This window comes from Lactuca saligna, chromosome 8 (assembly GCF_052625555.1).
Source record: "Lactuca saligna cultivar CGN05327 chromosome 8, ASM5262555v1, whole genome shotgun sequence".
Classification (NCBI taxonomy): Eukaryota; Viridiplantae; Streptophyta; class Magnoliopsida; order Asterales; family Asteraceae; genus Lactuca; species Lactuca saligna.
Genome location: NC_136424.1, coordinates 77,625,444 through 77,652,706, shown reverse-complemented (window position 1 = coordinate 77,652,706; position 27,263 = coordinate 77,625,444). Strand labels below are relative to the sequence as shown.

Genomic DNA, 27,263 nt, shown 5'->3' with positions numbered 1-27,263 from the left:
TTATAATATTTCCTATCAAGTGTTATTTATGTGTATGTATATGTTAGTTGTGGATTGTACATAATCTGTGTTTTAATTATAATTTTGTGGATACTCTATATTCACGTAAATATTAAACTCTCATCTTTTTAGAAAAGATTTCTGCAATAATATGAAAGTTACATTGTCAAGATAAAGTGATGTCCATATGATTTGATTGAATGGTCGATCACGGCTAATACAGCCAATACGAACATCAAGAATTGAAAAATGGATTCCCAATACGAACATAAAGAACCCAAAAATGGAATTCCAATACAGATATTCGATAATAAAATTCTCCTTAATAACATGAAAAAAATCCTTATAGGAGAAAAAAGATAAGTTTTTTTTTCCATAATCCTAATAAACCAAAATTTATTCGGATAAAGCGTCATTTTGAGGCGTTAAACAAATTTCAATTAGTCCAAAAACACCATATGTCATGGTGAAACGACAAGTTTTTCTAATTATTCTGTTTCCCCAATTAAATCGTTTTGGCAGATTTCATAATGATGATATCAAGTCTCCAGTCCCACTAGTGATGACATCGTCAGGATTTGTTCATTATATCACTTAAAAGGACACATTAAATTCTAAACATCATGACTAACAATGGATATCAAATTTTCAAAAGCGACACCAAACAAACATTAATACTACTAGCTTCAAATAAAATCATCAAACTCTTTTACCAATACTATAACTGATTTCAAATATAGACGAATGCCGCTTAAACAAGCTCTCATGCCTCATTTCAAAAGAATTCAGGGACTTTTCACTCATAAATACAGCATAGGCACGAGGCCATAAAAAATATATAGATAATATAAAATCACATAATCTTTGATCCATAACCTGAGTTTTGCATATGTGTTGAGATGAACAACTAAAACTAATATTCACATGGATCTCACTCATCTTTGATCACTATCTTCATATGTTTCCAGGTATGCTTCTTCATCCTGCATCAACACCACACCATTTTAGATAACATGCATAAATTCATTTAAAAATTAGGGCTAAATGCAAGAAATAACTATGTACTTTCATTCATTTGTTTATTATAGCATCCCACTTTCATCTCTTTTCTAGTTCCTATATTTTACTTTTGAGAATCGATCCAATTCAATCATAGCTCATTCAAATACAAAATAAATTTCACTCCTATAATTGGATAGATTTTTCAAAGTATAATGTCTAAATAATTACAATGTTATAATAGAAAGAAATGAAAGTAGGATTCTACAATAAACAAATAAACGAAAAGTAAGTTGTTATTTCTTTCATTTAGCCCTTTAGATAAGCCAAAACATCAAAAGCACAAAAGTGGTTTCATGAATCATGATTACCTCTTCCATTCCACCATAATCATCCGAATCCAAATCCAAATCATCTTCTATCCTCGATCTCAACGTCTCTTCATCAACCTCATCAACAATCTTCATATCCTCCTGCATAATCCAAATACCGAATAATCCATACCCATTCATTTACCAAAATACCCTCATACACCATCAAAAACAAAGTAAAGAGAATTCGAGTAAAATCATACAAGTTCCCCTTTCAGCTTCTCGATTCTTTCCAATAACTCCACGATATGATGCTTTAACGCCTGTACATATCCAAGATTTCAAAACCAATTATCAGAACCACAACTTTCAAAAAACCATCACATTTACGAAAATACCCTTACCTCGCGCCTTTGCAGTTCAATTGCACGGGCTAAAGCTTGCCTTCTAGTCAAAAGATTCTTGGGTCTGATTGCTTTTGGGCGCTCATAATTCTTTCCACGATAAACAATAATTGCATACCCTTTTGTGGTTTTATCTACAGACACCAAAACTCCACCACTTTCTGCCTCAAGAGAAATGGCCACATGTTTCACTTGTGCAAAGCTTTTCCTCTCCACCATTATCTTCACTACCTCTCTGTACTTCCAATGTAGGTGCATATTTTCAATTGTGCCATCAAATACACCCCTTCTCCCTACAACAATAAACCGATTTCAAAAAATTTAAACATAATATTTTGGAGGCAAAGATGTATTTAGTATTTACCTAACTCCAAGTAGGGTTTCATACTCAGCCCTATCTTACGAAGTGAAAACCTCTCCTCATCTGTTAATGTTTCCAAATCAGTAGGAAGTTGTGATGGTTGCAGATATTCTTGAACTTTTGCTAATGCCTTTTCGGCCTTTTTCATCTTTCCTTTCGCCTGAAATCACATAAAGAAGATCAGGATGTTCATGTGAAATGACAAAAATACCCTTGGTCCCATGTAACCCATAAAGGAATGTTTTGTGTAACTTACAAGAGCTAGCTTCTTTTCAAGCAATCTGACAAGAGAAGCGTGTCTGGCAACCGCTGAATCCCTCCTCATTTTCTCAATCTCCTCCTTGCTCCGCTCGCTTCCCCACCGTGAGGTGGCGGCCATGGTCTCTGCGAGGGTCCCGGCAACTAACGGGCCTTTGACCGAGTTTTTATGAGTCAAGTCAATGAAAGTCAAAGCCTTTTCTCGTGCTTTGTCTTCATCCTCTTGTCTATTAGCTCTTATGTCTTGTGCTTCGATCAATGTCTTTGTCACATTAGGGGGTAAAAAGTCATTACCCCTGTAAAAGACGATATAGTCCTTGTTTCTAGAGACTAGAGTCCCTCCTGTCAGTATCTGGATCAAAAAAGCCAATAAGGGCATTTTAGTAATTTTTAACTAGAGAATGCAAAGAAAGAAATGTTGCTAAAATGTCATCCTAAATCAAATCTTGTTGCTAAAATGGGTTAATTTCCTAAAGTTCAATGCTCAAATAGAAAATAATTTGAAAGTACAATATTATAATAAGGAAAAAAGAAGCCACAATGCTATTAGAAATAAAAAATTAAAAACTACATTGCTATTTCTAGCATTTTTCCCTTCCAATATCTTCTAACCTTGAGCTCTTCTGCCATTCTTTCATTACAAGTGTTGTGCACACCACGTTTGATGGCTATCTTTGCTATGGCACTTTGTTCCCATAACTTTGCCATTGCAACCGCAAGTCCTTGCAGATTTCTATTTCTTCCTATGTCAATCACGGGGGTATATTAGTCTTTTCACAAAAACTTCATTACAATGAAATGGAAGGATTAGTACATACCGAGTGCAAAATGTGGAGGCATTGTTCTTGCAGTCCTACGGAAAAAAGTCATCTCCTTATCTTGTAAACCAGGTTTTGTCCCATATGGGAGAAGTCTAAAAGGACGTTTATACCCTTCAATGATAGAAGGAAGCAAATCTGCATCTACAGGTAGTGGCTCACGACCTGACCAATCCCTAAACCTTGGGCCCAATTCATCTAAAAAAAGATTCATCTCTTTCAAATCGAGTAATTCTTCTTCAGAAAGATCTTTAATATATTGTTCGGGATAATTCATTGATGATTTATCTTCTGTATCCTTTGATTTTTGCTCTTTAAATGATTGTACGCATGGAAGCTTGTAAGCCATTCCTCTAAATAATACTACTGAACTCCCCGATCTAAATATCACTAACCCGCCTGTTCTACTCTGTTAGAAAACAACTTATTTTAATAAAAATATTAATATATCGTAAGAATTGAACAAATAAAAGGCTAATACTGACTTACTGACCTCTAAACTTTCATGGATTCTTTTCATGTTCATGGCTGAAGATCCTTTAAATTTCAACTTCACAACTTCATCCGTTTTCCATTTTTCATGAATTGAGTCGACCAGTTCTTGTGTAACCCCAGCTGCACCAACTCTAAATCTTTCCACCATTCTCCCTGCTTTGTTCCTCAATCTCCTCAATTCGAATTCTGGTATCAATTTATCTGCCATTGGTGTATTGCTACTACTCTGAAACAAATCTTTTCCTCTCTCCCATGGTACCCTCTCGATACTTTGAATTTCGCCGTCGTTATTTGAATGTCTTTCGTCATCTCTAACAATAACCCTTTCGAGATTTCGTTTCTGCACAGAAACCCCAGCAATGGTTGTGGTTCCACCATTGTTCTCAGAGTCGCTCAGCGACGACTCACTACTGGTTCTTGACACGGGGAAAACAAACCTGCCATCATTTTTACCTCCGTCAATATCTTTTCGGGAATTCCCATCTTCGACATCAATATTTTGTTTCTGGGGTTTAGTTTTTTGAACCCATGGAGCAAGCTTTACGCTTTTGATAGAATCAGACCTAACTGAGTCGCCCACGAACGAGTTGCTATCGATGCTTGACTCTTCATCTTGTACGAATTTGGTTGAAATTTTCCGCTCTTGTTGTCGTCTCTCTTCGTTCTGCCATGGGAATTTCTCTCCCAATGAAGTGGGTTTCCGAGACCACTTTTCAAGAACTTGATCAGAAAAACTAGGTCTGGGTTTTCTTTGATTCTTCCTTTTGGGGTTAATTTGTTGGATCTCTAGTTGAATTGTTTGATTACAACAAAAAAATTTGAAGTTTGAAGAGTAGGTTCGAGAGAGTGTACGAATAGTAGTAGTTGCAGTTGGTAAAATTAAATTAAGTGAAAATGATGAAGACGTTGAAGATGCCATTGCTGATGGATGAGATGAACACCTCATGATCATGATGTACCATTAATTCAGTGATCATGATGAATCTTTTATGGGCTAGTTAACAAACTTATATGGGCTAAACCTTCTAAATGGGCCAGCGGGCCAGTTGTTCTGGGCTGTCATTTGAAAATCTACTCTTCTTCATTAAAAATGAACTAATGAAGTAATGAACCAACATATCATCAAGAATAAAAACACAAAATTGTAAATTATAATTTAAAGAGGAAAATGCAAAAGTTTCATTTTTAAGGGACAAGTAGTATGTAAAACGAATGCTTTGAAGGTGCATGCTCTTTATTTTATTTATTTACTTATTATTATCTTTTTTAACGTTCACTGTGTGAAATTTGAACTAATTTTTTTTTTTTTATATATATATTTTTTTATTTTGGAGAGATTCATATCAATTGATCGTCACTAAACCACTTTTAAGAAACGATGCCCTTGAGATTAATGTTTTTAAGTTCAATACTATAAATTTATGGTAAATAAAGGAATTTGCTACTGAATAAAGATCCAATTACCAATAAAATTTATGTTTTAAGTACTCTATTATATTAGTTAAAAATGTGGTAAAAAGTAAAAACAAATTAACAAATAAAATGTTAATCATCTAAGTAGTAGTAGTAGTAGGCTAGTAGCAGTGATTTCTAATCTATCACCAATGTATGTGTAGAGGTGTACTGTTTGGGTTCGAAACTATGACCCAAATACACATTTGGATTTCATCTTTAACTTTAGGAGACAACTAAACAAAACGTCATTTTACATTTGAATATATAAGATCGATTCTTTTTTAAAAATTTTGAATTTTAAGGTATGATTCGATAAATGTCTTATTATTAGTTACACAATGTAAATACAAGGCCAAGTTGGGTGAAAATTTCGAAGTTGTTTGGTGGTTTAATTGGAAAGGCACGCGTTATTTGTAGAATCATCTCGTGTTCAAATCTTTGCAATAATAATTTATCAAGGTAGTTACATTTTTGTTTTGTTCATATGTAGGGAACTTTGTATTTTTTATACAGATTTGACTATCAAACTTGTTAAATGTGTTCAAAAATCTAGGTTTACTTTAAAATTACATTCCACTATGTTTTCTCACTTTAGTTGCTACTAATACATCTACAATTATTCCCAAATGTCTTACTTTAAAGTCATAAAAATGAAACTTACCCTCAACAAGGTCTGCAAATCGATTTATACTAACAATGTTTTCCATCTGGAGTATCCATAAGATAACCCAATTATGTATATCATTCCCTGTCTGCTTCCTTTATACCAACGGGTACCATATTATCCAAGTCCTTATATACTTCTTGTACCTTGTCCCCATCCCCTTTCATTCATTTTAACTAACCTGTCAAACCAAAATTTCATTTCATGAGTTGACACATTTCTTAGGCCTGCAAGCCTAAACGTACCATGACAAGAGGATCTACAGTACATGGTGTTGTTTCAACTTGACTTTCAAACTCTTGTTGGGTCCGAGTTATCTCGTCACTTGTAACTTGATTCTTCCCAACTATCTACCCCTTAAAAGAAATGAAGATATTTCTTTTAAGGTTAAATCATAAGATGATCATCATCATGTAGCAAGATGCTTCATTTATTTCTTCACGGGGACTCGTTGCCTTACATTTACTCCTTATGGGCCTCGAATTCCACCTTTGCCTTTCACCATTGATCCTATATCATAGTTTCATCATTCATGTGTCCTTCAACATTGTTGCTTAAGTACTCGGCATTTCCATTCAACACTTCGTTAATTTAATTTCTCAAGTATCATCATACTTTACTTCTTTCTATTTCTTGTCTCTTCATTATAAATAAACAACCAACTTTTGTATCAACTGATTTCCATGTCCTTTGGTTACAGTCGAGTGACCCATAATGCTTTGAGTCAAAGTCATATCTTTTATATGAACTAATATCAGAAGATCTCATTATCATAAGTCTACCCAATCTTTGTCTGGTTGTCGAATACAAATTAGTAGCAACACTTAATTGTACTTGAGTGTGCTTGGTCTGCGTCATTAGGTTGCATAACTTGGAAATTCTAAATCTCGTATCCTTGGTTTGTTCGTATCACTCATAATTCAAAGCACCACGTGTTGTTCTTGCTCAGCCTCCAGAGTGTTGCAAGGTCTTGTAATATCGCATTATCACACTTCCGTATCCTTCTTACCATCTAATCCCTAAAATAAATGTATGAATTTCTTTTAAGGTTCATATCACCTTATGATTCTCACAGTAGTTCATCTCCCTGACTCATTCATGGAAATTTCAGAAATTTCCTTTACTCATCATCATCTTCTTGACGGCCCTTTTTAACAAACTTCAAGTGTTTATTATTGTCCACAACCTATTAGTACTACAAGATCTTTGATACTTAATTTTCATTATTCAATATTCCATCATGTGAAATCATCTTCTACCTTGATCGATCATATGACATCTTTTGGATATTGCTCCTTCATTGTCAAGTTATCACATCTTGAAGTCTTATTCCTTCTGATGCCGTCATCACGTTCTCCTTGAAATCTTAATTGTTCATCACAAATCACAGAACTTGTAAGTAGGGCTTACAAAGTTCCTCCCGTTAAACTATTCATCACCCTAGGTTAAGGTACTTCAGTGGACTTATCATCGTCACTTTATAGTTTCCATTATTTGTATGATTTAATAAGTCGTCATATTGTTTGTCTTCTTTCAGGCTCAAAAAATACCTTCAGGTATCTTACACTACTCTTTTTTTCCTTCTAGTGACTTCACTCACCAATCAAGTGCATTAGGTTAATGCACAATTACTCGTATTTTACTAGTGTCTTTGTTTCATAAGGACACGTTTCTTCCACAACTACCATCACCATCGACACCTAATAGTGTTGTCATCAGATCGCCAACTCCTTAGGATCCCAAAAGATCTAATTGAGTCAACAATATCACGCTCCTTTCCAAGCTATCTCATAAACATTTTTTTTTGTAATATATCGCTTTCATTATCATATCATAATTCCGTCAATTAGGTCATTGGCTTACCTTTTAGTGTCATCAATCACATCAGAGTATTTCTTCCATCTAAGGATGAAATTCATAATTCCATTCCATTCTTTTCTCAACCAACTTGCTTGTAATTTAAAGTTATCATTTCTATGTAGTAACATAGGCTTGTCCCAAATAACCAACTTCAACTATTTTCTTTATCATTAGCATGGAGTTCCAATTCTTTCCCCATTTTAGACTTTTACCAAAATCTGATTATGTCCATTTTTAGCTACTTGATTGTTAATAAATTTAATAGCTCAAGTCACTTCATTCTTTCATGTTTCAAACTCACTACCAATGGTACTTAAGGGGTATAAAGTCAGTTTCAAACATATATCAAATGTATACCAAGTAATTTTCATTTTTATACTAGTTATTTGACTTTGATAGAGTCAAAGCTATCAAAATTTTCCATTGTCCATCAATATTCTTTAAACACCTTCATGACTCTTATTTGACATAATGTATGTGTTCAGTAAATTCCTTACTCACCCGAATCCTTACCATATTTCATAAAACCCTTTCATGGTCCCACCGAGTTGGGTATGTATCATGTGTTTATAATAGTACATGCCCTATACGATTATACCCACATCATACATATCTTACCTTGACTTCACTACTTAGGAGATTTTGATTCATTGATGTAGATTGTCCATTACTCACTCTAGAAGCACACAATGTAGATTTCAACAAGTCTGTATAACTTATCTAAAGTTTCATAACCATCTAACATGGAATTCCTTTCTATCATTTGTTTCACAAGATTATACCTAACTTAAGGCATAACAATCCTATGACTCATTTACACTTTCCATAACAAAAGTCTAAGCCTATGAGTGGAATGATCCAATCCTAATTCGCTTAAACTATGGATTTGATGCTAAACTATAACACCTTAAATTTTTCAAAGTTAAAAATGCTATGGTTATAAAATAATTTTGAGGATTAACCCGCATTTAATAAAAATTTGATCCAATAAAAAATTTACAATTAAAACATTGGGTGGTACCATTAAGGAACATAAAACCACAACAAGTAAATAGAAATTACATCAATACCATTAATAAGGAACTTGACAAGCTTCGATCCATTCATTTTATCTTAACTTTTAACTTCCATTTATCATTTTTTCTTCTTTATTATAACCTAGGATACATGACACTAAAAAAAGATACATAAGACAATAATGTATCATGAGATAGGTTGGTTTGGGACCAAAAGATTTATCACATTTCTATCAAAAACATTTCATTAAGCAAAATATATTTCAAAATAATCATTTACTACATATTCCATTCCATATCAAAACATTTCATTAGACATAACATAATTCAAAAGTCGTTTATTTTCACATTCCACTCGCTTCTTTCATTAGGGGCTAATTTTGACATTAAATCGTTGTCATTGTTATACTTAGGGTGTACGTCCAATAAAGGAACCACTCCCAAGTTTATACCATGGACGAAAGAAAAAATCAGTCCACCAAGGCATCATTTATATTAGGATATCTACTTCACAAAGAGAAGGTATCATCCTAGTAGATTCCTCTATGCCCATTTTGAGGCATCATAGTCTGGATGATTTATTTGTGTCTTTTTACTTTCTTTATATCTTTCACATTCGAACATTATTAGTACTCACGTTATCATTTATATTAGCATAGATCACTAGAAAAAATATACTTTGAAAGGACATATTTCACATATAAAAAACATTTGTTCTTCCAAAACATTATTTGCATTTAAAAGCATTCTTGCTTTTAAGGGTTTCTTTCAAAACATTCCTTTCAAAAGTATTAAACATATTCATTTCAAAGTGCTTTACGTATCAAAGCATTGGTATTTCATTATCATAAAAATCATTTTGTCATGTACCCCAAAGTGGGATAATGCCAACATGTACTCACCTCAATCATAAGTAGGTTAGCTAGTCTTTTTCTAGTTCCTTTCCTTAGAGGAACAATCTCAAACACCATACATATAACATGTAGATGAAGGTCAACAAAATAACCAAAACACCCTTGAGGGTCACAAAAATTATAAACTTTTCTAAGCATCATTTCTCAACCATTTATAAATAATGTAATTGGAATCGGGTCAAACGGACGAGTCAACCTCCAATTATAGAAATGACTAGCATTAACAGAAAAAAAAAACACAATTGTATTTCTCTAAAACACGGTCGTGTTTTTCGTGTTGGATACTCCAAGTTCATTTTTTTGCTCAAAATGACACTTTACATAGTTATCAAAGTCCCTTCCAATTCAGTTTGCACCATTTTTATAGGTTCTCACACATGATTAGGATGTGTTTTATCATCCAAAAATACCCAACTTTATTCATTAATTTCTCAATGAAACCATTAAGAACATGATTATCTTCAAGTTGTACAGGAAGGTGTTAATTAGTCTATTTCACAATTGAACATTCTAAAACTTGAATGGTTTTCTCCCAACTTATTAAACACTCAAATAAATGTTGTTGAGTATATAAAAACAAAATCAAATCGATTGTAAGTGTTTAAGGTAACTATGTAATCCTCTACTCCACTATCACACTCTAAATGCTTATTAACACTACATTGAAAGGGCTAAGAGCTCAATAACATCCTTTCAACCAATATGACGTATTCCTAATTCATTTAACACAACATTGGGTGTTGTAAAGTGTATAAAACATGTCGTAACCCAATACAGTTGTAACGCTTGGTCCATGTATAATTTATTTCTCGACATTATAGGGTTTTAGGTTGGAACTCAACGAGTTAGGGAGCTCCAACTCGTCGTATAGAGATTCATTTGGACCCGGGATTAAGGACGCATATGGACGAGTTGGGGAGCCCCAACTCGACGAGTAGACGTTGCAAAGGAAAACCCTAATTTTTAGGGTTTGCACCTTATTTAAAGGCCTTTAAGCCTCCATTATCGCTCCTTTGTCTAGAGAAACCCTAGTTCATGCTTTTCCTTCCATTTTGAGTGTGTGAGAGCTTAAGGAGTGCATTTTTGGGTGTTTGTTTGAAGAGACTTGAAGTAGGAGGTTCATAGTTGAAGGGAGAGGTTGTAGATCCGATGTCTTCTCTATTATGGCAACCATATTGAGGTATAAAGTTGATACCTTGGTCATTTATTTGCTAGATCTTGTCATTTGGGAGTTTATGGTCATTATTATCTCATTTTTGGGATCATTACTAGATTTAAGCATGTTATGAAGCTATGAATTCGGATCTGGACATCTTATAGCCTCTTTTGACTTGAAGTTGCCATCTCTATCAAGTCTTGGCCTCCCTTCATGCCCTAAATCACTTAAGAAGCTATGATTGAGTGTTTTAGCTCCTTAATGTCATGCATGGACGTAAAGTCAACAACTTTACGTGGCATCTCAGCCCTAGGGGATCAAATCTATAGTTTGGAGCTTTAGATTCGCTTAGAAAGTGGCTAGATGAGTTAAGACTGGGAAAACTCGACGAGTTACCTTTCCAACTCGACGAGTTGGCCCAAGGTTTCCATGATCTTCTGGACATTGTTTGAACTCGATGGGTTGCTACCATAACTTAGCAAGTTGACTAGGGTTTTCCCCAGTTTTCTGAGAACTGAAGGAACTCGACGAGTTGGGTCAACATTGATTGTTGAACTTGACTGTTGACTTTGAATTTGACCATGGTTGACCAAGTTTGACTTTAAGGGTATCTTTCGTATTGTGGGATTTTGATGAAGTTATTCACATGGTGGTTGTAGGCAGCTGAGTTGGAGCCGTGAGTTGGGATTTGATCTTACCAGTTCAACATTTCTTGAGAGGTGAGTCTCCTCACCATACCAATGGGTAGAAGGCACCAAGGTCAACACATTATGTGCTATATAAAATGCTAGTTGATTATGTGATATGTGATATGATAGTTATCCTTGTGGTACTCGCATGGAAGACCCCGGGGGGTTCCCATGGTAGTGGACTAAGACCATGTTGGGGTTCCCATGGCATTCGGTGTAATACCTTTGAGGGTTTCCATTGAATCCTAGTTGTTTTCATGTTTAGCTTATGTGAGATTTCTATGGTTAGGAAGACCATGTGGGGGTTCTCGTGGCAGGTAGTTAAGACCACGTGGGGGTTCCTATGGTAGGTAGTTAAGACCATGTAGGGGTTCCCATGGCATTAGGTTAAGACCACGTGGAGGTTCCAGTGGTACCCGGTGTAAGACCTTGGAGGGTTTCCATGGCATCCTTATATGTTTATATGCATGGCTTATGTAGCTTATATGACTGATATGGTTCATGTGATTATGTGGATTGTGTGGGGTATGTTATGGGAACTTACTAAGCGTTAGCTTACAGTTTGTTGGTGGTTTCAGTTACTTTAAGATCTAAGGGCAAGACCCCGACGTGATGACACGACATGCACTTTCCGACAATTTATTTGGGGAAACTATGATATTATGAATAATTGTTTGATGTGATGGATTTTGAAAACAAATGTGATTGGGAATTTTATATTTTATGGAAATGATTTCGTTACTTAATAATGAAAAATTTTATTCGAAATTTAGGTTGTTACAAGTTGGTATCAGAGTCTTGGTTTGAGGGATTCAGGCATACTCCCAAGTGTGTTAGAACTTAAACTGAGGAAATGGTAAAATTGTTTTTTCAAAATCAAAGTTAAAAACTTTTTAAAAAATGACTTCTTGTAAGAAAAAGGGAGAGTGCAATGCGCGTAATCGGCCGAGCTCAAGTAAGTGTTTTCCCCAATATGTTAGCCATGCTATATTAATATTTGGAATGAGATAATCAGATGGATCTTGCTATGAGTATGATTTCAAAATTATATGTGGTTAGGATCTTATAGCCTTAGAATAATTGATTTGGCCTTATTTCCTGTTCCTTGTTTGGTTAGGGTCCTAAGGTAGAGTCTGTTATTCGAGAGTCTATTTGATCCTGTTTTGTGTATAATTTTCATGCATAAGGCAACCTGTTATGATTGATTTGAGTTATGGGTTGGTGGGAATGGAGCAAATCCTAGGATAGCCAAGGATTTGAGTTATGCGGTAGTTTGTGAGATATGTTTTTTTTCTAGGATGAATTAGAGTTATCAAGTAGAGCCTTGGGGAAGATATATGTAGGTGTGGAAGGTAGTATTGGGCCCATACTACTGAAAGCATAAGACCTGTACCCGAACTAATGTTAGACCTGGAAGCTCTAATGAGAACCGGTTTGGAAGGTGTAACAACCCAAATATCACAACTAAAATTTTCTTTTTAAAACATTACTAAAACCATATTCATAAAAACCGTATCATAAATCATAACATAATTTCGTAGCATTAATTCGAAATACAAACTTATTATCAGAGTAAAACATCCTAGGCTAGCTGACTATGACCGCAATCTTTCTGAGCTCCTCTTTTGAAAAGTGAGTACCTGAAACCAAAAATTGAAACTGTAAGCATGAAGCTTAGTGAGCTCCCCCAAACTACCACATACCATACAATGACATATAAAGCACATACTGGGCCTTGCCCACTACATCAGACCGAGGTCCGGACTAACTGGGGCCTTGCCCTGCATCGGACCGAAGTCCGAAAACTGACTGGGACCATGTCCCCTGCATCGGACCGAAGTCCGGACTAACTGGGGTCTTGCCCCCTGCATCGGACCGAAGTCCGGAAACTGACTGGGACCTTGTCCCCTGCATCGGACCGAAGTCTGGAAACTAACTGAACATAACATAGCATAACATATCAACTAGCATGAACACATATACTGCATACTGCATCGGGCCGTAGCCCAGAACACATAACACATAACACATAACACATAAATCCTGTCTGAGCCACGAAGGCATCAAACATACTAACTACTGCCTCAGACCGAAGTTTGGAAACTACTGCTAACTGAACGGACTGGCATTGTGGCCTTAGACCCGTTCCTACTGGAAGGAAACTCACCTGAACTGTTGAATTCTGCTGGTAAATCCTCGGACTGCTAACCAACCACCGTCTGAAACGCTGCTCCTCTAACTCTCCGAGCTACCAATAACAAAGCGACACTTAGCCTGACAGTCCTCTAAAAGTCAACTAACTCAACTCTAACCAAAGTCAAATTCCTAGCCAAAGTCAACCTTCTATGTTGACCCTACTGACCGAGTCAACCTACTGACTCGCCGAGTTCACTGATTTCCGAGTTCTGTCCTGTCCAACTCCAAGTCCCCACTCAACTCACTAATCTGAGCCTTGACTCGAAGGGTTTGGGGTTTCGCGACTTGACTCGCCAAGTCCAAGAACAGACTTGCCGAGTACAAGGCAATCTTCATCTGACTCGACGAGTTATTTATCCCACTCATCGAGTTGCTCCACAACTTCATGCTACTCGTCGAGTCCACTCAAAGGACTCACCGAGTCCATCCAAATCCCTTACATGCAGAGGCTTTTTGAGTCATGCATGGACTCCAAACTGTAGATCTACCCTTCCCAAGCCTAATCCTCACGTAAAGTTGCAAGCTTTACGTGTAGAGAAGGAGATCTAGGCAAAATGCACCTTGAACTAGGGTTTAAGGCAAAGAGGCTCCATGATCCACTCAAGGGCTGATACTTTGTGCTTCTCAAGGCCATTATATGCTTAGATCTAAAGTAGTAACTTCAGATCTGGCTTCTAACTTGAAAGGATAACATTATGGCTAAAAACCCCAACAACAACACATAGATCTAGGTGTAAAGGAGGGAAAAATAGCATCTTGTTACCTCCAAGATGAACACCACAGAAGTAGATCTCGGATTTACACCTCCTCCTTTGAAGCAACCTTCTTGATCTTCAAGTTCCTTTCCCAAAGTTCCTCCCTCCAAGCTATTTCTCTCAAATGATGGAAGCTCACACGAAAACAAGGGTGTACTGGTTCTCTAGGATGATATATGGGCTGAGGGAGGGACATAACACCCTTTAAATAGGGTACAACTCCCGGGATTAGGGTTTTTCCTCATTCAGACCAGACTCGCCGAGTCACCTTGGCCGACTCGCCGAGTCGGTCGCTTAGTCCTCGACCCGGATCCCGCTCGGACTCGCCGAGTCTCCCCTTAAAATTGGGGTTTTCTTTCTTTTCTTGGCTTTTCAAACTGTGGGTGTTACAACTCTCCCCCACTTAAACTAAACTTCATCCTCGAAGTTTGCTACGATCCACCGATTGCGATCTGCCTCCAATACCCCACCATTCATTCTAACACCAACTGCCTACCTTCGCTGGCCTTCCGCTCAGTCATTCAGGCCAATGTCAATCCTTATAGATAATAATCTCGGGTCCATCCTGATTTTGAACATTCTGGAAATGCAACTCACTCAACCGACAATCTTCCTGATAATTTCCAAATACTACACTGACCCTGTAGGGGTTCACCCCTTCTTTCCTTGCACGATTTCCTTGCCTTCCCAAGGCGATGCTCCATAACCACCCATCTCCCCCGCCACTGCGAGGACCTTGTCTCCACCAAATCTATTACTCCCGCTATTCCCAGAACGGGTCATCGTCGCCAGTATCCACTGGGCATTCTTTATACTACCATTCGGTGTCGCGCACCCCACGAACAACTGACTGAATCCCACCATACGCTGCATACTCGCACTGCTACTGACTGAAAATTCTGCTATTCCATATCTGGCTTTCGGATGAACTGAGACCACCCTGGTCCCTACCGACCTATCAATATCTGCATTACCAGCTCTCATCGATCGCTGACTCATCACAACCACTAGTCGCTCCCAGCGACATTCGAAGAAACTTCCGTCACCTATGCTGCTCAATCTATTCCACTATGCTGGCACTACAATTTCCTGGGATCCCCGATCCCCTCAACTAGACACTAAGATCCTTGCTAGGTCCTACCTGTGCTGCTAAAACTCACGGGCCTCGCCCGCGTGTCTCACCCAACCATACTACTGAGCAACCCTGCTCTAGGTCTCACCTATACTGCTATTCTCATACGGGCCTCGCCCACGGGTCTCACCCGACTATATCCTAGAGCGGCCTCTCCCAAGGTCTCACCTCTCAAGGCTATACAGGCAACTCCTTACCATTCACACCCATTCCCGATCCCTATCTAAATGCTAGGAGATAAGGGCCTCGCCCCGACTCCGCCAACGAAGCTACTACGGAATGCTACGGCTGCCCTATAGTCTTACATCACTCTACTACTATCTGACTGCTAGTGAATGCTACGGCTACCCTTGCAGACTTACAACACTACTACTACTATATGGCTGCTAGTGAATGCTACGGCTACCCCCGCAGACTTACAACACTACTACTACTATCTTACTGCTTACCAATCACTAATCCGAGGACTTCCTGACTATCCCTAGTTCTGCTAGTAGTTCCTCATCCTGACTTCTCAAAATCAGTCCTCAATCATCGGATGCTACATCAACCTTGACATCTTATATCCTTGATGAAATTAGCGTTCCGTCGAGGAATTCTTCGACTTGGTTCCCAAACCAACCGTCTACTAATCCAGAAACATGAAACTAACATTGGGAAGTTTCCAAACTTCCAACCCCTGAATCCACACAACCCTACATGTTGTCTCTACCACTGACTACTAACACGGAAACACCTCTTGCTAACCGTTCTCAAGATCCTCCTTTCCGACTCACACGATTCCTACAGGCGACCCTTCACCGGAATCCGAACCACATTCTCACCATTACCATTTATACGCACGGGCCGATGGGGAGTTTCTCAAACTCCAGACCCTGAACTACTCAATCCGTCAAACGTTGAACTACTTCTTTTCCTTCTCAGAAATCACGTACTCGTTCTGGATTTGCGTGCTCTTACCCTTGTACACTCGGAGGATTCTCCCCCACTTCGATCCTGCATACACCTCGATGCTCAATAAAGAGAAATCCCAATCCTTACTACCATTCCAAAATCAATCCGCTGAGGAATCCCAAGCTTACCATGGCTAGGGATCTAACCTGTCCATTCTAAAACTTATACGACTCCGAACTAGCGAGACATACCGAGTCCCTCCAAGGCATGCTGTAGTTACTGCACCCTAAGTAACCTTCTCCAATAGAACTCATCCCTTAGCCACTATCCAAATATCCAAGGTATGTAGATGACATATAACTCGATCACAATCAACCCGCTCAAGATAAAATACTCATATAGATGATGATACAGAACCATAACAATATAACATCATGCACAAACAGAAGAACCGAAAACGGAAATCGCATACCTGCAACGTCCGGTGCTGCTCGCGTCTCCAAGGTAGCCATCTGAAAAGCCCTGCCCCCAACCGCAGGCTCCTCCGCACAGCCCTGACGGCCGTCTGTGATCCTCAAGGTTGCAGGGGCAGGTGCTATCACCTGTCCTGCTGAAAACAAATTGGGGCACTGGGCAGTCTTGTGGCCCCGCTGATTGCAGTGAAAACATATCAAGTCTGATCCCTGAATGATGGTAACAGTACAATCCCTGCTAAAATGACCAGTCCGACCGCACCTGAAGCAACCAGACTCACCACCACTACCACTCCTGCACGCACCCCCGTGTGCCCTGCCACACCTTCCGCATCGACTGCGGTCCTGATAGTCCTTCGATCTCGAATCCGATCCCTTGGGCCTTTTGCCCGAACTCGTGAATACCTGAACCTCATCCGTCTTCCTTTTCCGGATCTGCTCCAAATCAATTTCCCTCTTCCTGGCCCGAGAAATCATATCTTCCAGCGTCATACAATCGGACCTGCTCATGAACTCCCTGATGTCATCCCTCAGCATCTCGTGATATCGGGCCTTCTTCATCTCCTCATCCGTGACATACTGCGGAACAAGAAGGGCCCTCTTCCTGAACTTGGCGGTGATCTCCGCCACAGTCTCAGTGGTCTGTGCCAAATCCTGAAACTCCCGAGCCAACTGCTGCACCTCAATAATTGGCGAAAATCCACCCTGAACCTAGCTGAGAAATCGCTCCAAGTCATTGCATCCAACGCGGCACCATCACCCAAAGCATGACCAATCTCTTCCCACCAATCCCTCGCTATGTCCTTCAGAAGACAGGAAGCGAGTCTGACCTTGTCCTCCCAGGACACCGGCTCGTACGGAAACATCAACCAACCATCTGCTGCTAGCGATGGGGTCCCTAGCCCTATGATAATCTGGTGCCATGCAAGCCCTAAACTCCCGAAATATCAAGGTACATGCTCCCAATAAAGCCATCATCTCAGTACGGAAGGCTCCCAGCCTCTCCTCCAAAATCTCCTATATACCCTCTTTGACCGTGCCAAAGATCACAAGAGTCTGAGCTAGAATATTGCGTGTAACCTCAGCTGATATCAACTCTCTCATCCGCTCCTTGAGCTGCTCGACCCCCGAACCCGAGCCTGATCCCTCTCTGGCGCCTGATCTGCCCGCTGGTCTCTCTCGCAATGACACCATACTGAATCATAACCATTATCAGAATACTCCTTACTGCTGCGAGACCAAACATACTCACTACTAGGTTCCCGGTCTTGTCTCGGCCTTTCCCGAATCGAGTACGGATCCTCTGCTTTCAGTAGTACGGGCCCATACTACCTTCCACATCTATCCGTACTTTCCTCAAGAACTGCTTTGACTCCACCAGGTCCCTTTTCTACTACTACTGCCCCCAACACTACCTCATCCTAGGCTTACCCTAGGGAAACCTCTGACTCGACTCAAACCAGCCCTCAGCTGCTGAAGGTCTCCTTGTGATGCCAATTCGCCATTACCTGGATACCATCATATGTGACGAGGCTCAGATAATCCGTCAAGTAGAGGACTCGTTCCTACAACGGTTGGACTCAAACAAGAGCTGCGCAATAGGACCAAATCCAACACTCTGAGATTATTCAACCCTGATCACATGTGACGTACCGTATCCACCTAATGGCTAACTTCCATCACTCAGAATCCCACAATGCACAAAGCAAGAAGCATTCAGACAAAGGGAAAATCTAACCATAACATACTCAAGCAATCATATCCACATAGCAAGGATCTAAACTAGCATGCAACACAACTCATAAACTCAGGCATAACCTAAACAGGCTATCCTACTACTATCTCTTCAGCACTATCATGCATATCAAAAGCACGTATAATAGGCACATAAGGCATCATCCCTAGATCCTTAGTCCTAATCTAGCATGCTGTTCTACTGAAACTGATAATCATCACATAAAATTGCATGGGTAATTTGGGAGTACTTACTTGAGCTCGGCTGATTGCATGCACCACACCCTTTTTCTCTTTTTAAAGTTCTTTTCTTTCTAAAATTTCTTTTCGCTTTTTCAAAAACTCTTTCTTTTCTCAAAAATTCTTTTCGAAAATGTCTTTCTTTTGAAAACCTTTTACCATTTCCTTAGTTTGAGTTTAGACACACTCGAAGTGTATCCGAATCCCTCAAACCAAGGCCCTGATACCAACTTGTAACAACCCAAATGTCATGACTAAAATTTTCTTTTTAAAACATTACTAAAACCATATTCATAAAAACCGTATCATAAATCATAACATAATTTCGTAGCATTAATTCGAAATACAAACTTATTATTAGAGTAAAACATCCCAGGCTAGCTGACTATGGTGTGTGTACCGCAATCTTTCCGAGCTCCTCTTTTGAAAACTGGGTACCTGAAACCAAAAATTGAAAATGTAAGCACGAAGCTTAGTGAGCTCCCCCAAACTACCACATACCATACAATGACATATAAAGCACATACTGGGTCTTGCCCACTGCATCGGACCGAGGTCCGGGCTAACTGGGGCCTTGCCCCCTGCATCGGACCGAAGTCCGGAAACTGACTGGGACCCCTGCATCAGACCGAAGTCCGGAATAACTGGGGCCTTGCCCCCTGCATCAGACCGAAGTCCGGAAACTGACTGGGACCTTGTCCCCTACATCGGACCGAAGTCTGGACTAACTGGGGCCTTGCCCCTACATCGGACTGAAGTCCGGAAACTAACTGGGACCTTGTCCCCTGCATCGGACCGAAGTCCGGACTAACCGGGGCCTTGCCCCCTGCATCGGACCGAAGTCCGGAAACTGAATGGGACCTTGTCCCCTGTATCAGACCGAAGTCCGGAAACTAACTGAACATAGCATAGCATAACATATCAACTAGCATGAACACATATACTGCATACTGCATCGGGCCGTAGCCCGGAACACATAACACATAACACATAAATCCTGTCTGAGCCACGAAGGCATCAAACATACTAACTAATGCCTCAGACTGAAGTCCGGAAACTACTGCTAACTGAACGAGCCGACATTGTGGCCTTAGACCCGTTCCTACTGGAAGGAAACTCACCCGAACTGCTGAATTCTGCTGGTAAATCCTCGGACTGCTAACCAACCACCGTCTGAAACGCTGCTCCTCTAACTCTCCGAGCTACCAATAACAAAGCGACACTTAGCCTGACAGTCCTCTAAAAGTCAACTAACTCAACTCTGACCAAAGTCAAAGTCCTGGCCAAAGTCAACCTTCCATGTTGACCCTACTCGCCGAGTCAGCCTACTGACTCGCCGAGTTCACTGATTTCCGAGTTCTGTCCTATCCAACTCCGAGTCGCCACTCAACTCACTAACCTGAGCCTTGACTTGAAGGTTTTGGGGTTTCGCGACTTGACTCGCCGAGTCCAAGATCATACTCACCGAGTACAAGGCAATCTTCATCTGACTCGACGAGTTATTCATCCCACTCGTCGAGTTGCTCCACAACTTCATGCTACTCGCCGAGTCCACTCAAAGGACTCATCGAGTCCATCCAAATCCCTTACATGCAGAGGCTTTTTGAGTCATGCATGGACTCCAAACTGTAGATCTACCCTTCCCAAGCCTAATCCTCACGTAAAGTTGCAAGCTTTACGTGTAGAGAAGGAAATCTAGGTAAAATGCACCATGAACTAGGGTTTAAGGCAAAGAGGCTCCATGATCCAATTAAGGGCTGCTACTTTGTGCTTCTCAAGGCCATCATATGCTTAGATCTGAAGTAGCAACTTCAGATCTGGCTTCTAACTTGAAAGGATAACATTAAGGCTACAAAACCCAACAACAACACATAGATCTAGGTGTAAAGGAGGGAAAAATAGCAGCTTGTTACCTCCAAGATGAACACCACAGAAGTAGATCTCGGATCTACACCTCCTCCTTTGAAGCAACCTTCTTGATCTTCAAGTTCCTTTCCCAAAGTTCCTCCCTCCAATCTATTTCTCTAAAATGATGGAAGCTCACACGAAAACAAGGGTGTACTGGTTCTCTAGGATGATGTGGGGGCTGACGGAGGGACATAACACCCTTTAAATAGGGTACAACTCCCGGGATTAGGGTTTTTCCTCGTTCAGACCAGATTTGCCAAGTCACCTTGGCTAACTCGCTGAGTCGGTCGCTTACTCCTTGACCCGGATCCCACTCGGACTCGCCGAGTCCCTCCTTGGACTCACCGAGTCTCTCCTTAAAATTGGGGTTTTCTTTCTTTTCTTGGCTTTCCAAACTTTGGGTGTTACAGAAGGATCTCCTTTTGAATATCTTGATCATTCTGTCTTATCGTATTTCAAATCAGAATGGTGGTGATGTGTCATGGAGAAGGAGGGCTAGGATCAGGATCAGGATCGGGCTACGGTACTGATCCTATTGACGAGAGGTTGTGTGAGCTCATTACAGCCAAGGTTACTAGTGGCATCCTTGACGCTACCCCAGTGATTTTTGGGACAATCAAGGAGGGGATGATGGAGATCATGGAGGAGCGGCTCAGGTCTTTCCAAGTCGAGATTGATGCGGGCCGGGTTAGGGCCCTAACACCCTCATTCCGGGAGTTCAAGGCGTGTGGAGCACCTAAGTTCTTTGGGGTCTAGGACCCCATATTTAGTTGATGTTGGGTGGCAACCTTGAGAATGCCCAGCGCACGAGATCTTGCCCCGAGGTGGCAAAAGTGGGATTTGCTTCATGCATGTTGAGGGACCGAGCTAGCGACTGGTGGGAGGAGGTGACCCACCAGGTGGGATCAGCTGGAGTGGCTGCAATGTCATGGGAGGAGTTTGTCAGACATTTTGACTTGGAGTTTGTACCATCCATTGAGGTGCAACGTTTAGTAAGGGAGTTTCAGGAGTTATAACAGACCACCAAGACTGTGCTAGAGATCACTTCCAAGTTTCGAGAACAAGCACTATTGATCCCGTAGTATGATGGAAATGAGGATATGAGGAGGACGAGGTATCATTCCATGTTGAGGGATGATATCCATGAGTTCGTGAGCTTTTCAGGGTGCAAAAACCTGAATGAGATGGTGGAGAAGGCCCGGGAGCGAGAGATGGAGTTGGAGTTCTGCACCAAGCGGAAGCCAAAGCAGGCTCAGACAGTTGTAGGTTAGGCTAAAAAGCTTAAGAACTATGATTCGTCAGGGCTATGGTCGGTGTGCCAAATGTGGGAGATCGCACAGTGGAGTTTGCCCGGTGACGGGCCCAGTGTGTTATACTTGCGGTAAGCTAGTCCACGTGAGCACGGACTGCCCCAGGAAGGGCTTGATTTGTTTCCACTACAACCAGACCGGCCATAAAAAGGCCGATTGTCTGAGGTTGCAAGGAGGGGGAGGAGTGGTGGCGACGCCTGCACTCGCCACAATGAGGATCACAAATGGCCGCCCTACCAAGGCGGATGCACCTGCGGTAAAGAGTTGTGCACTTCAATTAACCACAGAGGAGGCTCGAGCAGTGCCAGATGTTGTGGCTGATATGTAATTTAGTTTTCCTGTTGATATTATTTGTTATGATTATATGTATATACGTACGCTTGTATAGGGACCTTTTTGGTCAACGATATGTCAGCTCATATTCTTTTTGATTCGGGAGCTACCCAGTCATTCGTATCTCTTGCGCTTAGCAAGAAGTTATGGGTTGTCCGGGAACTTTGGATTCCCCGTTGGAGGTTGAGATTGCGGATGACCGCACCATGAGTGTTGGGATTGTGTCCTAAATATGTTTGGGGAGAGGTTCCGTGCTGATTTGGTCCCGCTACCGTTGCGAGCGCTGAAGATGATCATCAGGATGGACAGGTTGGGGTCCAATAGGGACATGATAAACTATGAGTGCCATATCGTGAGAGTTAGAACCTCAAGTAGGGGAGAACTAGTTATTCGTGGGGAGAGGGCCTCGCAGGGGCCAACCATCTATTCAGCTGCGAGGGCTAGGAGACTTCTCCATCAGGGTTGTTCGAGATTTTTGGCATACATCTCAGATATGAGGGTTGAGACCACGATAGATTTGGGCAGTGTACCGGTTGTACAAGATTTTTAGGATGTCTTTCCTGAGGATTTGCCTAGGGTGCCTCCGGGGAGGCAAGTAGAGTTTCACATTGATTTGGTGTAGGTTGCTACTTCGATAGCCAAGGCACCATAACGGCTAGCTCTGACCGAGATGTAGGAGCTGTCTACGCAGCTTCGGGGGCTGCTAGACTGAGGGTTTATTCGTCCGAGCAGTTCTCCGTGGGGAGCATCGATCCTATTTGTGAAGAACAAGGATGGTTCACACAGGATGTGCATCGATTATTGGGAGCTGAGTAAGCTAACGCTGAAGAACCGTTATCCACTGCCAAGGATCGATGATTTGTTTGATTAGCTTCTGGGCGCATCTTGGTTCTCCAAGATTGATCTTCGGTCGGGATACCATTAAATGAGGATTAGGGATGAGGATATACCAAAGACAGATTTCAGGACTCGGTACGGTCACTATGAGTTTGTGGTGATGCCATTCGGGGTCACCAATGCCCCATCATCGTTCATGGACCTCATGAATAGGGTGTGTCGACCGATGTTGGATCGGTCTGTGATCGTTTTTATCGATGATATCTTAGTCTATTCTAAGACCAAGGAGCAGTACGCACAACATTTAAGGGAGGTATCAGAGACATTGAGTGCGGAAAAGCTTTATGCCAAGTTCTCAAAGTGTGATTTCTGGTTGCGTGAGGTGAATTTTTTAGGGCACATCATTAACCAAAAGGGTATTTTGGTTGATCCAGCCAAGATTGAGGCAGTAATGCGATGGGAAATATCGAAGAGTCCATATGAGATCTGTAGCTTCTTGGGCGTAGCGGGGTATTACTGGAGATTTATTCAGGATTTTTCCAAGATTGCGGTACCTTTGACTTGCTTGACCAAGAAGAATGTGACATTTTGGTGGGGCCCGAATCAACAGTCGACCTTCGATACTTTGAGACAGAGACTAAACGAGGCCCCGATTTTAGCACTACCCAAGGGGTTGGATGATTTGGTGGTGTATTATGATGCATCTATTACAGGTTTAGCTATTCTTTTGATGCAGAGGGGGCATGTGATCGTGTATGCCTCGAGGCAACTAAAGACTCATCAGGCGAACTACCCCACTCACGGCCTGGAATTGGGGACGGTGGTGTTTTCCCTCAAAATCTAGAGCCATTACTTGTACGGAGTCCGGTGCACTATTTTTACTGACTACAAAATTTTGAAGTATTTGATGGATCAGCAACCTCAACATGCGATAGAGGAGGTGGGTGGATGTACTGAAAGATTACGACTCCATTTGGGTCATTATAGATAGATTGACGAAGAGTAACCATTTTATTTTGATTCCCGATATTATTTCTACTGAGAAATTAGCAGATTATCTACGTGTGAGAGGTGGTGGTCAGGCACGGAGTGCCAGTAGCAGTGGTCTCGGACCATGATGTTCGATTCAGTTCAGGTTTTGGAGGAAGTTCCACGAGGAACTGGGTACACAGTTACACTTCAGCACTGCGTACCACCCCCAAACAGACGGCCAAAGCGAGCGGACGATCCATATGCTCGAGGATATGCTACGAGCATGTGTATTGGATTTCATACGGAGTTGTGATACATACCTCCCACTAGCAGAATTTTCATATAACAATAGTTATCATGCTAGTATCGACCGACCCCCATTTGAGATGATGTTTGGTCGGAGGTATGGGACTCGAATTTGTTGCGGAGAGGTTGGGCACCGAGTCATGGGAAGCACCTATGTGGTGCTTAAGACAACCAAACAGATCCAACAAGTGCACGATAGGTTGTGGGTTACACAGAACCATCAAAAGAGCTATGCTGATGGCGTCACTCGGATCTCGAGTTTCAGGTGGGAGAATTCGTTTTGCTAAAAGTGTCACCATGGAAGGGTGTCATTAGGTTTCGGAAGGGCACCGATTTATTGGTCCGTTCAACATTTCTGCCTGGGTGGGCAAGGTGGCTTACCATTTGGATCTACCGGTCAAGCTTAGCCAGATCCACAACATCTTCCACATGTCCCAGCTTCGGAAGTGTGTAGCTGATGAGGCCGCAGTCATTTCCTTGGATGATATTCACGTTGATGAGAGCCTCAGAAACCAATAATGATTTTAGACCGGAAAATGAAAGCACTACGGAACAAGGAAGTGAGGCTATTTATGGTACAATGGCAGCACCAAAGAGGCTCTGAATGGACTTGGTTCCAAAGAATGAGATGAGGATGCATTATTCTGACCTTTTTGCACCAGCAAACTTCGAGGATGAAGTCTAGTTCAAGTGGGGGAGATTTTTAACACTTGGTCCAGGTATTATTATAGGATTTTAGGCTGGAACTCGATGAGTTGGGGAGCTCCAACTCATCGTGTATGGATTCATTTGGACACGGGATTAAGGACTCAACTGGACAAGTTGGGGAGCTCCAACTCGACGAGTAGACGCTGGAAAGGAAAACCCTAATTTTTAGGGTTTGCACCATATTTAAAGGCCTTCAAGCCTCATTGTTAGCCTCCTTTATTTCCCATATGTCTAGAGAAACCCTAGTTCGTGCTTTTCCTTCCATTTCAAGTGTGTGTGAGCTTAAAGAGTGCATTTTTAGGTTTTTGTTTGTAATGGCTTGAAGTAGGAGGTGCATAGCTGAAGGGAGAGGTTGTAGATCCGGTGTCTTCTCTATTTTGGCAGCCATATTGAGGTATAAAGTTGATACCTTGGTCATTTATTTGCTAGATATCTTCATGTGGGAGTTTATGGTCATTATTATCTCATTTTGGGATCATTCCTGGATTTAAGAATGTGATGAAGCTATGACTTCGGATCTTGACATCTCATGGCCTCTTTTGACTTAAAGTTGCCATCTTTATCAAGTCTTGGCCTCCCTTCATGCCCTAAATTACTTAAGAAGCTATGATTGATTGTTTTAGCCCCCTTAATGCCATGCATGGACGTAAAGTTAGCAACTTTACGTGGTATCCCAACCCTAGGGGATCAGATCTATAGTTTGGAGCTTTAGACTCACTTAGAAAGTGGTTGAATAAGTTAAGACCGGGCAAACTCACCTTTCCAACTCGGTGAGTTGGCTCGGGGTTTCCTGAACTTTTGGATATTGTTTGAAATCGAGGAGTTTTTGCGATAAATCAACGGGTTAACTAGGGTTTTCCCCGGTTTTCTAAGAACTGAAGGAACTCGACGAGTTGGGTCAACATGGACTGTTGACCTTGACTGTTGACTTTGAATTTGACCATGGTTGACCAAGTTTGACATTAAGGGTATCTTTCTTATTTTGGGGTTTTGATGAAGTTAGTCACATGGTGGTTATAGGCAGCTGAGTTGGAGTCGTGAGTTGGGATTTGATCTTACCAGTTCAACAATTCTTGAGAGATTAGTCTCCTCACCATACCAATGGATCTAAGGCACCAAGGCCGACCCATTATGTGCTATGTAGAATGCTAGTTGCTTATGGGATATGTGATATACTAGTTTTCCTTATGACGCTCGCATGGAAGACCCCAGGGGGTTCCCGAGGCAGTGGACTAAGACCATGCGGGGATTCCCATGGCATTCAGTGTAATACATTGGAGGGTTTCCATGGCATCCTAGTTTGCATGTTTAGCTTATGTGAGATTCCTGTGGTTAGGAATACCATGTGGGGGTTCTCATGACAGGTAGTTAAGACCATGTGGGGGTTCCTATGGCAGGTATTTAAAAACCATGTAAGGATTCCCATGGTAGTGGGTTAAGACCACGTGGGGGTTCCAGTGGCACCCGGTGTAATACCTTGGAGGGTTTCCATGGCATCCTTATATGTTTATATGCATGGCATATGTAGATTATATGGCTGATATGGTTGATGTGATTATGTAGATTGTGTGGGGTATGTTATGGAGAACTTACTAAGCGTTAGCTTACAGTTTGTTGTTGGTTTCATGTACTTCAGGATCTAAGGGCAAGAGCCCGGCGTGATGACGCGACATGCAGTCTCGGATAATTTATTTGGGGACACTCTGATATTATGAATAAATTGTTTGATGTCATAGATTTTGAAAAAAACATGTGATTGGGAATTTTATATTTTATAGAAATTATTTCGTTACTTAAAAATGAAAAAAAAATATTGGAAATTTGGGTTGTTACAACAATCCAATACTAAGCTCTTAACAATAAAGGGATTGCCCAATTCCATAGCAAATTCAAAAAATCCCCTTATGGCCAAATATTCATAAATTAACCTAAATATCATTCAAGTCTTCATGTGTTTGCATTAAAATCATATTATTAGTATCTGAACATATTTATGAGTATCATATACCCATTAAATTCTCACATACAAATGATTCCATTTTCATCACAATTTCCCCAAATTCAC

At 40.9% G+C, this 27,263-nt stretch overlaps 1 protein-coding gene across 1 annotated transcript; it reads right to left on the bottom strand.

Moving 5' to 3' along the window:
- Positions 1–691: 691 nt before the first annotated feature.
- Positions 692–4,606, bottom strand: LOC145009335 (CRS1 / YhbY (CRM) domain-containing protein). Its single transcript, XM_078968042.1, has 9 exons — positions 3,645–4,606; positions 3,152–3,560; positions 2,946–3,076; positions 2,332–2,685; positions 2,079–2,235; positions 1,715–2,007; positions 1,574–1,633; positions 1,371–1,472; positions 692–983 (listed from the first exon to the last, which is right to left on the bottom strand). The coding sequence occupies exons 1-9, from the start codon at positions 4,596–4,598 to the stop codon at positions 936–938; spliced, it is 2,508 nt and encodes an 835-aa protein (XP_078824168.1). The 5' UTR covers positions 4,599–4,606; the 3' UTR covers positions 692–935.
- Between the last annotated feature and the right edge of the window lie 22,657 nt (positions 4,607–27,263).

Excerpts from the sequence above, each read along its gene's own strand:
- LOC145009335 (XM_078968042.1), bottom strand. The coding sequence starts at position 4,598 with ATGATCATGAGGTGTTCATCTCATCCATCAGCAATGGCATCTTCAACG. Across the intron at positions 2,008-2,078 it reads GAAACCCTACTTGGAGTTAG|GGAGAAGGGGTGTATTTGAT; the intron begins GTAAATACTAAA and ends TTATTGTTGTAG. Across the intron at positions 984-1,370 it reads ATTATGGTGGAATGGAAGAG|GATGAAGAAGCATACCTGGA; the intron begins GTAATCATGATT and ends GTGTTGATGCAG.